The following is a 14,078-nucleotide window of genomic DNA, read 5'->3' as shown; positions in this document are numbered from 1 at the left end:
AAATGTTTAAAATAACAAGAAATTAAATTGGTATTTTAAAACGGCCAAAAACAAGAGTGAAAATTACTTTGAATTTGGAACAATTTCACTTCAGGTAGTGTTTACATATATGTCCAAATTATAATGTTTTGGTTTTCCTGTTACTTTTATGCTTTTCCCAGCCTTTTTACTCCACATTTTCTCCACAGCAGAATTTAGATCTGAGCTCAAAATTTTATGTATTTTCACAAAAATGTCCTACTTTTAGACATAATGCTTGAAATGATGAAATTCGCAAAAGTATGGAGAAACTACCAGATCTCAGACTTGCAGTCATTCAGTCCGGCAGTAAACTACAATCATCTGCAACAGTATTTCAATACAGATCAGAAACTAGCAATTGCTGAGCTTGGAATAGTCATAACGGGACAGAAACATGGAGGAAAAATAAAGAAAGGAAGAAGTACGTCCATCCATCTTCTGACACTTATCCTGCACTCTGGGTCGCAGAGGATGCTGGAGCCTATCCCTGCTGTCATCGGGCGAGAGGCGGGGTTCACCCCTGACTGGTCACCACATACGAAGACAGACAAATGCTTGCTCACCCATTCAGGGCAACTTTCCCCATTTTACCTGCTGCATGTTTTTAGCATGTGGGAGGAAACCGAAGAAACAGACACAGGGGAGAACACGCCAACTCAAAAAGATCCAGTCAAACCAGGGTCCTTCATGCTGTGCTAACCACTGTGCCGCCCATAAATATACACATATATATTGAAGCAAGTCACAAGTGTTGGGGGTTTATGTTGATGCTTGTTTTTTTGTGTGATTTTGGGGGTTGCTGGGAATTTTGTGGGTGTGGTTTGGGGTGCAATGAATTCTGTTTTGTTTTTTTTTACCTGGACTTGAGCGGGAACATTTAGTTGTATTGCTGGCTTGTGTGGCATGGCTGTGGCCAACAACAGCTATTGATCATTAAACAGATGATTCCCCGGCACACGGGTGTTTCCCTGACTAAAATATGTAGGGTACATTTAGTATAGATCAGGTAAGATAATCCTTTATAAGAGCCACAAAATGTTTGTGCTTTTAATAAGCAAAAAAAAAAAAAATTGTTACTGCAAGAATTTTGTACACAAGTGCAATTAAATTGTAATCAATTAAACACTTCTCTAACACAGAGAATAGGTTGACAATTTTGGAAATGATGGGGAAAAAAATGCGGGGAAAATTGCTCCCAAATTCTGAAAAGTAAAAAAAAGAGCCTTGAAGTACAAAACAAAGTTGTTTACAGGTGACTGTTTACCCGCGTGCACGCGCTCGCGATTTGACCCACCCGGACTCGCCAAAGTGTCGCCGAACAACACAAAAACTCGATGATTGCGCCAAAAAAAAAAAAAAAAAAGTAACCGAAGATGAATAAAACACACGCTACTTCACCTGTCCGTCCGCGGCCGCTCCTCCTCCTCTTCCCGCGGCTCCCGCTCCGGTCCCGGTCCCGGTCCCACTTCCGGGCTCCGGGCTCCTCCTCCGGCTCAGCACCAGCAGGTAAACGAGCGCTCCCAGCCAAACCAGCAGCGCAACCGCCACCGAGAGCCGCCGGCAAGCGCGCTTCATCTTGGGTCGGGAGGAGCCGGCGGCGGACACGCGCGCAAACCCATGAGGACGTGCAGTCCCGCGTGCTTGACTGCTCGCACGCTGAGCGCGAGCTCCGGCTCAACTCGGCTCGAGCGCCTCTTTGACGGCCGCGAGAGGGGGGCGCGTGGTTGCGGGTTCCTGAATTCTTCCGCGTGTTGGAAAAGTAGAGCGCCATCTGGCGATACGCGCACTATCATAAATTATGGCTACGTGCTGTAAAGGTTTTAGAAAATTTATCGATATATTAATTAAAACTTAAAATAATAAAAGATAAGGTTTCAATTTTTCCCTTTCGCCTTGTATTTTTCTAAGGCTAGTTTGTTGGTACAATACGAATTGTATTTTTACGATATCGTATTAAAACATTACCATATGTTGTTAGTATACATTATTTTAAGTATAAAAAAACAACAAAGGGGTTGACATTTTGATATGTCTTTGTATTTTTTTTTTCTCGTTTTTTTCACCTTCCTTCAATAATACAACTGAAATAAAAAGCAAAGACGGTGATCGACGGGGTCACTACGCCCTCTGGCGACCAACAGAAAACACTGACCCATAATATTGTCCGGACCAGGGATGGGCACTTATTTTGGCTGGCAGGCCACATTTCTTATTAAATTTTTATGCGCGGGCCTACGAAGTATGACTGAAAAAAAAAGAAAATTTCAATTTAAATATTTAATTTTTCTGAAATTATATTTCAACTTTTAAATCATTAATGATTACATAAATACTGCGATTATTTTGTATGGAATCATCCATACAAAATTAAACGAAAGAAAAAAATGAGTTTCTAAATTCAATATCGATTGAAATATTCAAAAAAAATAGTTTGGGACAGATAAAAAAGCAAAAGAGGCCAGATGTGGCAATAACATCCCCAGGTCTGGTCAGGACAATCTTAGTGGATGTCACACACAGACATACTACCGGACCTTAGTTTAGATTACTTGTATGCAGATGATCTTGATTTCATTAACTTATTGAAGAATGTTAAACTCAAAATATGAAGAAAAGAAACATGTGTTTCCTGGAACTATTTCAAACCATTTCATATTTTACATACACTATAGATTATCAATTGTTCTCACCTTTTAAAGATTATAATTACATGGAACTTGATCTTGTGTATAAAATCCTGATATGTGTAATGAATAGCATACAGAAGTTTGCCCTGATGCAATAAGTAAATTCTAAATAACAGACAAATGCAACTTAATATTAAGCACCAGAAAGAATCTACATTTTCCAACACTTGGTAGGTTTCCTGCTCCCTGGTGTATGATCAAGGAATGGCAAGCTTGTGATGTTTAAAACAAAAACCATAGTTTTAGCCTCAGCAAGAGGGAACAAGTTTAATTTCATTCAAATCAGACACAGGATGATTGAAAAAAAAAAAAAAAAAACAAAAACAACAAATATTTCTAAAATAAATATTGTTTAAAGGAAAACTTTAACTGCATTTTTTGTTAAAAGATGCTACCTCTCATTGATCTGACCCTGAATTGGTAGAATAGAGTAAATCTACTCACAATTCTTTTGTATAGGTAAAATTTTGGGAGGAATTTGCGGCCGCTTTTTTACTGGTTTCTTACAAATGTCAACAGTGGCTGGGCAATATCCTTTTACATTTTTTAGTTCATGTTGTTCCAGAAATACAAAGAAAAGAAAAACTACACAAACACAGTTGACGTCCTCTAATCCAGTTTATTTTCCTCAGCAGAAAATGGAACACGATAAAATTAAAAAGGAGAAAATAAGAGAATTATGTTCTTGCTTTTTTTGTCTTTATACACTGAACTAAATATGCCACTCTATGCTAGTGTGTAAGTAACGCAAACTGATATAAGGTTAAATAATTTCTTTAAAAAGGTACAGGAACATATTTAATTTCTTCCATTTTTTTTAATTAGCACTCAAAAAGAAAAGAAAAAAAAAGTTTGTCAAAATATCAAAACCAGCCGTGACACGACTCCCAGCTCCCTTTATCTTCCCGAGACGGGAGGGGGGAGTAAGGGGGAAGGGGATTAGCATAGTCAATTGGTGTCGGGTAACGACTTTCCACCTTTAATTCTCAAAAAAAAAAAAAAAAAAAAAAAAATTTGTTTTAGTCCCAAACTACTTTAAGCAGCTGAATGTGAACGCAACACAGAAACAAGAATTGGGAGTTTAAACTGTGGAGAAACAAAAAAAAAAAAGAAATCCTCAAAGAGACTAAATAATGTCGGCCCCGGATTGTATGACAACAAAACGGAAAGTGAATTCAGGATCTGGTTATTCCCGAGGACAAAACACATGAGAGGCGGCGCCTGAATCTGTGGGCGTCACTGAAAACATGTCAGAGCGACATCCTTGGATTTTAAATGTTAATTACATCCTTTCAAAGTTACTTGCAGATAATTTCCTGCAAATCTTGGGTATTTGTTGTTCATTTTAAGATAATTTCATCATTATATTGAGGTAATTTCTCACAAATTTAAGGCAATTTCAAGATTATGGGAAAGATCAGATTCTAAACAATGTTTGACATTTTTAGTAATTTCTTGCTATTTGTTAAGAATTCTTTATGAGATTGTGTGCTTTTAAGCACTTCAGATATCTTTGTTAACTTGAAGAAAATTTCTCAATGTAATTCAAAAGTCATTTCTTGCTTCAGCTGAATGTTCTCACTTTTGCTGCATCCTGATACTTGATAGAGATTCAACCACTGACCCTTCTGTCTTTTGATGGTTTGGCGTCCAACTCGCCATGGGCAACAACAAAACAAAACCCTCCTACTTGAAGAAAGTTGGGTGACGAGAACAGAACACCTGATCGACCCAAACACAATAAATTACAGTTTGAAGGCAGTGATGAACTTCAGGTGGTTGGAAGTGAAGATACAAAAATTCGGTCGCGTCCCCCCCCCCCAAAGGACTGCCACCGAGGGGCGAAGCTTCCCCTGAGGGTCCCCTTAGGGTGGGCGTGTCCGGTCCGTGCAAGCAGGGATTGGCTGCTTTGTCCTCCACGATCACCCATGACGACCACAAAAAAAAAAAAGGAAAAAAAAGAACTGCCTCGTATTAAATGACGCTCAAACCTGCAGGATCACACAGTTTCTGGTTGGTGGAAGAAAAGAGGAAGAGGAGCAGGAGGAGGAGGAGGAGGAGGAGGGGGGGGGAGGGGGAGGTGACCCTCCGAGCCCTCTGGCATGATGACCTGAGGAGCGGCCGTGGGACGGAGCTGAACCCTCCCCTGCGACCGAGAAACAGATTCTAAAACAGTAACTTCCTGCTGGAAACAGAAAAAGGAGTGTGAGTGAAGAGGTTGCCGTGGTGACAGGCAGCGTGATCTGTCTGTGCGGCGCCCATTCCTCTGGAGACAGGGGGCGGGATGGGGGGGGGGGTTAAGGCTATGTGTGAACATGCGGTGCTAAACAAACCTCAGCCCCCGTCTGTAGTCCCGGTAGGATGTCAAGGGCGTTGACAGCAGCGTCCAGCTCCCAATACGTCAGATGCTCCTCCTCCCCCTCCTCTACCTCATGACCCCCCCACCCCCAACCCCACCCCCCACATCCCGCTCCTCCACTCTCTGTAAGCGCCTGAGCTCCGGTGGGACGCGCCCATCAGGAGCACTCTTCGCCGATGCGTTGGCACGAGCGGCCCACCTTGCGGTCCAGCTTCACCATCTTGAGGACGGCCTCCTCACGGCCACGGCCCAGGTGGTCAAACAGACAGTCGTGCTGCTCGGGGAGGCGGTGCAACATGCAGAACACATAGCCTGCGAAGTTGACCAACAGGAAGAGACAGAAGATGGGTTATTGGAATGTTGAATCTTCCAAATTAAAAAAAAAAAAAAAAATCAATACAATTATCACTTTTAATCACAAAAAACAGACAGCCATGTCTCAATCAAAGCAGCAAATTTGTGCAATAATTTCCTTCTGTGCAATAACCTGGATCAAATACTAATACTGCTGGAATTAAATCATCATAATTGTAAATAAACTTGTATTAACTTGTTTCTATATTTTATATTTACTTTTATTTTTGTGTTCTTTTCATAGTGATGCTTAGATTTTTATCGCACTCTGTAAGTACTGTGAGTAGGAGCCACTGCAACCAAGAGCAATTTCCCCCTCGGGGATCAATAAACTATTCTGATTGTGATTCATTTACCCAGGATGTGTGTGTGGGTGTGTGTGTGTGTGCGCTTGTATGTGTGTGAGACTGACCGCAGCGACAGGAGCCCAGTTCCTGCTGCACCAGCTCTAGTTTGGTTTGACAGCGGTAGCAGCGTCGGCGGTTCTTCTGGCGAGGCGTCCCCCCATCCTTCTCGTCTGTCCGAGGCCGCTTCTCCGGTGTGGCCTCGCCCTCCGAACCCGAGGCTGGACACAGAATGACGAGGTTAGAGGACATTGGCGAGGGGGGTCCTGTGCTTATAATGACGGGAAGTGTCACGTACCTGACTCTCGCGGGCGTTTTGTCGGCGTGCAGAGCGTACCCTGGGCTGTGTCTGTGCATGACATGCCTGCAAACACGCAGGTGAACACAGCACTCTCAGCGACACTTTATTCAGAAAGTTCCGTAAAGGTCAATACCCACAGAGCATTTCTCCCATATTGACACAAATCTCAACCTTCGCTATCAAAAGAGTGATATCACACACACACACACACACACGGGTGTGTGCAGAATATGAAGTGTGTATGAGTCGCATTCAGCTGATTTTTTTTTTTTCCTTAATTATACTCCTATTCATAGTAAACAAGGAGGCTATTGTTGTAATCATTGATATTCCGGTAAAGAGCTTCAATATTGTGATCATGTTACTATCGGTAAACTGTTGACGGTATGACTGGAACAGGCTTTGTGAATACAATTAAAAATAAATCAACAATACCTTCTCTGGTGCTGGGACACATTGGCGAGGGCTCAGAGGCTGATGGCTGCTCTGAGCCGGAGGGCGACGATGACGTTAGCGACGGGCTGCTGCTGCTGGAATCGCTGTTGAAGACCGGCGAGGGGCTGCTAGAGCCGCTCTGCAGGGGCTTAGAGGGACAGTCCTCATCTGGCTGCTTTTTCTGGACATCTTCAAACACCGACAGCCAGGGGAGACAATGTGTTAAAACACTGGAACCCTCCATTCGTCATGCTGAAACGTTTGACATCCCTCCATCTCACTTCAGAGACGTTGGATTATTAAGCATTTTCTTAACCCGTTGTTGCCATCCTTCACTGTTTAACCTGCTTTCCTGATATGATAGATGCAAAACAAATAATGTGTAGCAAACTTTACTGTGGTAATTTTAAGCTCACTGGAGATAATTTGTTGCAAGAATTTATATAATATGTATAATTATAATATTTATCATATGAATTGTATAATATGTAATATGTATAATATGTGGGGTGATTTTCTCTTTGATTTTAACCAATTTCTTACTAATTACCAGAAGTTCAGACCTTTACTTATTTGGTACACACACGATAATCAAAGCTCGACTCCCGGCCCAACAGGAAACCTTGATGTTAGTGTCGGACCATCGGTCCAGGAGGACCAGTTCAGTTCATCCCCTCCAGAGACGAGGGAGGATGTCAGTACTAGCTCCAGTTTCTCCTCCACATGTGGTTTAACCCACTTCTACTCAGCCTCCTCATCGGTTCAGGCTATTCTGGGCCTCTCTGACACCGAAGGTCTGAATAGCCCAACACATTACTATATTTTACAAGTAATCGAATACAATGGGTGTTGCTTTTTGTACTTTGGTTTAAAACCTCTTGCCAACTGATATTTCTACACTGACCAGAGTTATTAACAATACTGAAAAATGTGACCTACCAGCAAAACATTTGGAGCAGAGGTTCATGGTTTTACTAGACCTGCAGAGACAAGACGAGGGTTGAGTCAGTGGATGAAGCACAAAAGCCGTCCGCCTGACAACAATGAATCTGTCCAGACGCACAAATATATTCAAAACACACACACACACACGCACACGCACACGCACACGCACACGCACACGCACACGCACTTTCATCCTTTGCCCACACAATACCATTTCTGGACAACAGTCATATTATTTGTTTCTTTTACCTTTCAAAATATATATTTAAATAAGTGCTACAAGTGTTAAAGAAAGACACAACTTTTTTTTTTCATGACAATGTTAACTAATTTTATCAGCTCCAACCAGACCAACCCCCAAGCCCCTGTCCTCAGGTATGCTATTTCATTATATCTAAAATGATGAGAAGAAAAAATGAAATGTGAGGATTTGAGGGAGGGAAAATAGAGAGGAGAAAAAAAAAAGAAAAAAAAACAAAGCATAATGTAATGTTATGAGTCTTGTATTTTTGCCTGAGGTTTTATTTTGAAGTCAGCCAGTTTCCTTCAAAAAAAAAAAAAAAAAGTCTGTACATCTTTTAACTTCACTAACAAAGTCTTGACACATATTCTGATAACTTATGTCGCTCTGGTAATTAATATATTCTAAATTTCCAAATGTTAATTTGTATTTATAACAATATTCTACTGGTTTTAATCAGATTTGATTTTTGTCAAAATGTAATTTTGAACTTGAAATAGAATTATAAATTAATGCAAGTAAGATTGCACTGAATTATAATTCTATTTCATGTCGGCTAATTTGTTGACAGCAGGAAATAATAACAGATGAATTCATTTTGAGCTCCAGATGTTTCTATTGCCTGGATGAATCCTGTATCTGTTAGGATCACAATCACATGACAGATCTGTGAAAAATCTCCGTATCAATGACATATGGCCGTCATGTACTTTCTAACTCAGTAAACAAAATGTTAATCGGATTTCGACTTGCTCCTGTTTCTAAATAAACAACTGCCCTTTTGAATTAGGGGTAAATAGTTCAGACATGTTACCACCAAGCACCTCTATGTGGGCTGAAAACCGTGAACCTGTGCACTGATTTGTCAATTGCTGAAATGGACCCATGATGTCAGACTAAGCAATTCTTCATTACTTCTTAAAAATTAACAACAAAGAAACAAACAAACACAAATGTTGAGCAGCAGACGGTATGAGAGGCTTACAAGGAGTGACTGATCTAAACCCAACTACTGTTTGGCTATTTGATTTGTCTGCAAAGGCACGAATCGGCCATAACAAACGCCATGTATAAACATCCATTCACCGTCTGCCGCTTATCCTGCACTCAGGGTTGCGGGGGATGCCAGAGCCCATCCCATCTATGTCATTGGGCGAGAGGCAGGGAACACCCTTGACTGGTCGCCAATCAATCAGTGGGCCAGACAACATTCGGGGTGATTTTCCCAATTTTTTTCCTTGTTGGACCAGGGGTCCTTCCTGCTGTGAGGCCGAAGCACAAACAACTGCACCACTGTGCACCCCTTGTATAAGCATAAGAATAAGAATTCAGACACTCCGTTGAAGAAGAATGACGAGCTGTCAACTGGTCACCACCAGCTGCTGGACATGATAGACGCAGGGTTTTCAATTCACATCTTCAGAAAAAGATTTCTTGCACTCAAAAGGAAGGTCATTGCTTGGGAACACCCTGACAAACAGTTCAAACCCAAGCCGTTTCCAGGTGGGAGAAAACCTGCTTGCCTGAACTTGGAGCACTGTCAGGTGGTGGAAAGAGCACCTCAAGTAACTCAAATACACACAGGAAGCCCTAAGTGGAGGAGGCTGAACTGGAAGACTCTGGTCAGCCCTCATCTGAGGCGGAGGTGACTGAGTTACTTAAGAGGCACCAGGTGCAGATGAGATTCATTCTGCGATTTTGATGATGCTGGACGTTGTAGGGCTGTTCAAGCTGACACGTCCTTTCAATGTAGCATGGATGTCAGGGACACTGCTCACAACTCAGACCATCTCAGACCTACTGGTGTGACTGACCATCTTGAAGATGGAGTATGACAAGTTGTGATCCGACAACAACTTTGTAAACTCAAAAACGATCCTCTGACCTCATCACATGAGGTATTCTGTTGGGGGTTCTAAGAGTACTCGGTCCCAGGGTCCTCATTACAAGCATCCGCTCTTTGAACAAACACACCAAGAGCTGTGTCCACATTCTCAGTGCAATGTCAAACACATTTCCACTGGGATGTTCAGGTCCTCCAAGGCTCCCGCTTTGTCACTGACTTTGTGCATGGTTTTCATGGACAGCATTTCTAGGTGCAGCTAGGGAGGGCTAGAACATGGACCCGTTAGCAAATGAGGACAGGACGGAGTGTGAACCAAAAGAATGAGGTCTCAGATGCAAACAGTCAAAATTATATTTCCTCTGCAGGGTAGCTGCAGATGGGATGAAGGATACTGACATCAAGAGGAACTACAAGCATAGCTTCTGTTCATTTGTGTCCAAGGGAATTTGGGTCCGAGGTCATTTGGGCATCTAATAAGGATATCTCCTGGACATCTCATGCATCTCTGGCGCCACAACCCTGCAGGAGGCCCCATAGTCAATCCAGAGATTGTAAGAGGTCAGGTATGATATATTCCATTTGGCCTGGGAAAACCAGGTCCCCCAAGAAATGCTGGAGTGGGTTGCTTCAGACAGTGATGCCTAGGTCAACCAACTCAATCGGCCCAGATAGGCAGTGGGACAGTCGATGGCAAAAAAATATGAATTTATCATTTCAACTCACAATGGCAACAGCTGAAAGGGAACGTTCTCTCACAAATGGATTTTGATGATTCTGTCAAATGGGTTCTTTCTTAAAATGGTTTGGTTCAACGTGCTAAATTAGGATACTGCCAGAGACAAATATGATGTCCCTGAAAAAGATGGAATTAAGAGATTTTTCTTACAGGTCAAAACACCCACCGAAAAACATAAGATGTGACTTGCAACCCATGTTTTGAGATATCCTGACCCCTTTTGACCAATAACAAGCTAACAGACAAAACAAACAAAAAGCATCATTTTGAGTTACCTACAACAAATATTCAACAAAATCGTGACACAATATTTGGTGTAAAATATCAAGTAAACATTTAAGCAAAGCAACTGGCTTGCAAAGTTACACATTTAAACAAACAGTACTAAAAGTATAGCAGCACAGGATGAATGAATGGGTTTTTTATAATCCTGTCAATATACCTCTAGATCAGGTCAACAAAAAGAGTAGAGGCTTCTAATATCAGTGCCAGGATGTCTGAAGCAACTATTTGATTTAGATACTGACAACAGTGGACAACAATACTGTGTTGTTTTAAAGTTGATAACCAAACAAAACACCTTCCAAACATCCAGGTGTTAACATCCACAACACAAGAAGTTTTATAATACATTCCTCTAATATTTAAGTCCAGTGTTTGTCCAACATTAAATTTATGTAATGAATACTTCATATTTAAATAATTTTAATTTACAGCTTCAATGTAACATCTATCAGACACCCTACTCACATCAAATTAATATTTTTCCATAATTAGACTGCAATCCTGCTAACCCAGTGGTTACTGATAATCAGCAAATGTTGTTTGAAATAGGCAGATGTATTTGGAAAAGAAAATGCTCAGTTAATGTTTATTGACAAATTATTCTAAATTGGTCAATGATTGAGCTAATAAGAGAGGTAAGAAATACAAATAAAGTCTACAATATGTCACCATGACAACCAGCAGTTTGGCATACCAAAAAGTAAAACGGCACAAGATAACCCAAACAGAATCTTTAACATTTTTCAATCTTAACTATTTCAACATGTACACTATGTGACACATGTGACAAAGAAGGTGAATTTCCTAACACAGTTCAGTTGATTTTCTGTCCTTTTTTTAATGTTTAGAAATGCATATATCATATAACTTTAGGTGGAAAACTAGTGACCCTGATGTTCAGCCCTAAGATTTCAAAGGAACAGAAAAAATCTTCTTTTGATATTACCTCAAAATGAGTACAAATTAACTGAAACACGATTTCTTAAATTTAATTTACAAAAAAAAAACAAAAAAAACAAAAAACCTATAATTCACAGTAGGGGTCATTGGTCCCTGTTATAAAAATAACTATCAATAAACAGATTGTGTTTCATTTGACTGAAGAAAATAGTGTTTTCAAACTCTTAGAAATGTAATTAAATACTGAGTTTGTTTTCATAAATCCAATTAAAATCCCATACTTTATCACAAACAAACACTCAATTCTGAAACTTTGAATAGGTTACATTTTAATCTACACTGAAAACCCTATGAGCTTGTGACATGTGTGAAAACTATGTTGAGGGTGGGGGGCTATAAACACACACACACTCACACACACCTGACTTTGACAGGTGGACAAGTAGTTCCAGTTTGCTCACTGAACACCAGTAAATGAAGCCAATTGAGGCCTGGGGCTTGTGTGTGTGAGTACGTATGTGTGTGTGAGAGGGTGAGGGGGGTCCTCATGGGTGGGAGGTGTAATCCAATGACAAGTCATATGATGCCAATGCATTGAAAAAAACCTCAAGAACAGGTTGGTCTTCTCCTATCTGGAACTATATGACAGTTTGTCTTTGTGCTGAAACAACAGTGCTCAAGTGTGCTAAAGAGCCTTGAAAAGAAAGTATGGTATATGAGAATTTTGAGGAAAAAAAAACAAAGATTGAGCAAAATAAATACATTTCATACCAGCAGAGTATGAGTAACACAAAATTACTCTAAAAATCATTTCTGCACAAAACTATACAAAAAGGAGTTAGAAAATCACCTGTGTGTAATGTCTCCCTGAAATAAATAGCTGTAATATGACACATTAAACAGGACATAAACAAGAGACTTCTACATATATCTAGTTGGATGGAGTGATCAGGAATTTAGGTCAAAGACATAGGGGAAAGGGTTAAAAACGGTTCAAGGTGAATAAAAATGTCAAGATGTAAATGTAAAAAATGCAAAAAGAAAAAAAAAATCAAGTTGTGAAAGACCAATAATACTTAGAACAGCAACCCTAAAACTGAATCTCCTTCAATAACCCTAAAATCGACAAGCTATTGACCAAGCATGTGTGAAATGGCCATAAAACTGTCAAGAAAGTACCCTTAAATAGCAAGGGAATAACTTGGAAACAGCCAGAACTATCACCTTTTTTCCAGGAATTGACCAAAATAAGAAAGAAACGTCTTTCTGGCCTGACTCGTCACTGATCCTTTGAGGGGGTTTAAAGAGTCGTTTTTATAAACGAAAAGACAGCTTTTCTTTCAACGGTGTCAACCCGATTCTGAGGGATTTTTTTCCCCTGGAGTAGATCGAGGAGATTCACATCCGGTATGAAACAGACACATTTAGCAAAAATGGTGAGAAAATAATTATAAAAATTAGAAGGTGATCCTTGCTAGCCAGCGGTCGGGGGACTTTTAACAGTCCACGGCGTGTCATTATCGCTTTCAAGCCGAAGCGAATGAAGAAAAGCAGGGTAGATATATATGTATTTTTTCCCTTTTTTAAAGGAACCTGCTAGCAATAAATCATCTTCTACCACGGGTAACGTCACCTCCTGCCTTCGCGGATTCGCGTTAAAACGCTGTTTAGCGACGAGTTAAAACCCGACCGGCGGACGAGACGTCGAAAAACTGACCGTTTAAACGCAATAAACGTTGGACATTTTAGCTAGTTTTCAAACTAGCAGGTTTATTTATTAGCTAACTTCCCAACCCCCCACCCTCGGCCTGCACAACAGAACAACAACAATGGCTGTTGACTAGTTGAGCAGATTTCATCCGGAATTAGCTCCCGGTTAGCTTAAAAAAAGATTTATCTTCGCTTTTGAGACTTACCCCCAAAATCCACAAGGACAACGGGGAGGGAGGCTCGGCGGTTTGCTTCGTTCACTAGTGTCTCCCATGACTTCCAACAAAACAAAAAAAGCCGATACGGCGAAATGCGAGGCCGGGGATGAGTCCGGGGCCTGGTCGCTCAGCGGAAGCAACGATTTCGACAGTCAAGTTAAGACAAAAAGAAAATGCCCTCCTCCTGCCTTTTTCTTCCTAAAACACCTCGAATGGGTGAAAAATGGTGGCGAAGACGATAACGTTTACGTCCACGGTTGAAAAGGAAAAAAGGAAGGAAAAAAAAGAGGCGCCGTCAAGTCAAACAAAACGGTCGAGTTTCGAGTTGGGGAAAAAAAATCGAACGGCAGTGAGCGCAGCGATCAGCTGTAGACGGTTCGGACGGTGCGACCCACGGAATGACGGGGGGGGACGTCCCGGTGGGTGAATAGGGGGAAAAAACACGGGGGGAAATGTCCAGCTGTCAATGGATACGGGTTAAATCCACGTACGGCTACGTTGATACATGGGTGGGTGCGAGGAGAGGGGGGGGACTAAATAGACGGAGCGAGGCCTTCCCCTGTTCGAGGCGCAGGACCACCCCCATCCACACGTCGCTGCTGGGAGGTGGGCCGGGCCGGAAGCGGCTCCATCAAAGCGCAAATGTCAATATGAAGGCCGACAAGTCAAGAGACATCGGCCGGTGAACGGCTTTTT

General features: G+C 41.3%; 2 protein-coding genes across 3 annotated transcripts in view; both read right to left on the bottom strand.

Annotated features, from left to right (window-relative positions):
• galnt14 (UDP-N-acetyl-alpha-D-galactosamine:polypeptide N-acetylgalactosaminyltransferase 14 (GalNAc-T14)) overlaps positions 1-1,671 on the bottom strand; it is a 105,912-nt gene extending 104,241 nt beyond the window's left edge. The window contains exon 1 of the mRNA XM_086143039.1: positions 1,420-1,671. Coding sequence (XP_085999165.1) covers positions 1,420-1,596 — 177 coding nt within the window. The 5' untranslated portion in view covers positions 1,597-1,671. The remainder of the gene's footprint in view (positions 1-1,419) is intronic.
• Positions 1,672-3,313: 1,642 nt separating this feature from the next.
• Positions 3,314-13,890, bottom strand: LOC147213309 (AN1-type zinc finger protein 3-like). Of its 2 annotated transcripts, XR_015104507.1 has the most exons (7): positions 13,371-13,890; positions 7,441-7,481; positions 6,502-6,690; positions 6,064-6,129; positions 5,834-5,986; positions 5,042-5,379; positions 3,314-4,893 (listed from the first exon to the last, which is right to left on the bottom strand). XR_015104507.1 is itself a non-coding variant. In XM_086143041.1 (6 exons), exons 1-6 carry the CDS (start codon positions 13,436-13,438, stop codon positions 5,225-5,227), a joined length of 672 nt encoding a protein of 223 aa, XP_085999167.1. In that variant the 5' UTR covers positions 13,439-13,890; the 3' UTR covers positions 3,314-5,224. The 2 variants fall into 2 exon arrangements, 1 of the variants encoding a protein (XP_085999167.1); XM_086143041.1 differs by having other exon boundaries at positions 3,314-5,379.
• Between the last annotated feature and the right edge of the window lie 188 nt (positions 13,891-14,078).

The sequence above is a fragment of the Fistularia commersonii genome, chromosome 36, assembly GCF_037954325.1.
Source record: "Fistularia commersonii isolate RoL2024-O1a breed Wild chromosome 36, RoL_Fcom_v1.0, whole genome shotgun sequence".
In the NCBI taxonomy this organism is placed as follows: domain Eukaryota; kingdom Metazoa; phylum Chordata; class Actinopteri; order Syngnathiformes; family Fistulariidae; genus Fistularia; species Fistularia commersonii.
Note: the sequence above shows the minus strand (reverse complement) of the source record. Positions and strands in the feature narration are given on the sequence as shown.

Excerpts from the sequence above, each read along its gene's own strand:
- LOC147213309 (XM_086143041.1), bottom strand. The coding sequence starts at position 13,438 with ATGGGAGACACTAGTGAACGAAGCAAACCGCCGAGCCTCCCTCCCCGT. Across the intron at positions 6,691-7,440 it reads CTGCTCCAAATGTTTTGCTG|ATGTCCAGAAAAAGCAGCCA; the intron begins GTAGGTCACATT and ends CGGTGTTTGAAG. Across the intron at positions 6,130-6,501 it reads GTGTCCCAGCACCAGAGAAG|GCATGTCATGCACAGACACA; the intron begins GTATTGTTGATT and ends GCGTGTTTGCAG.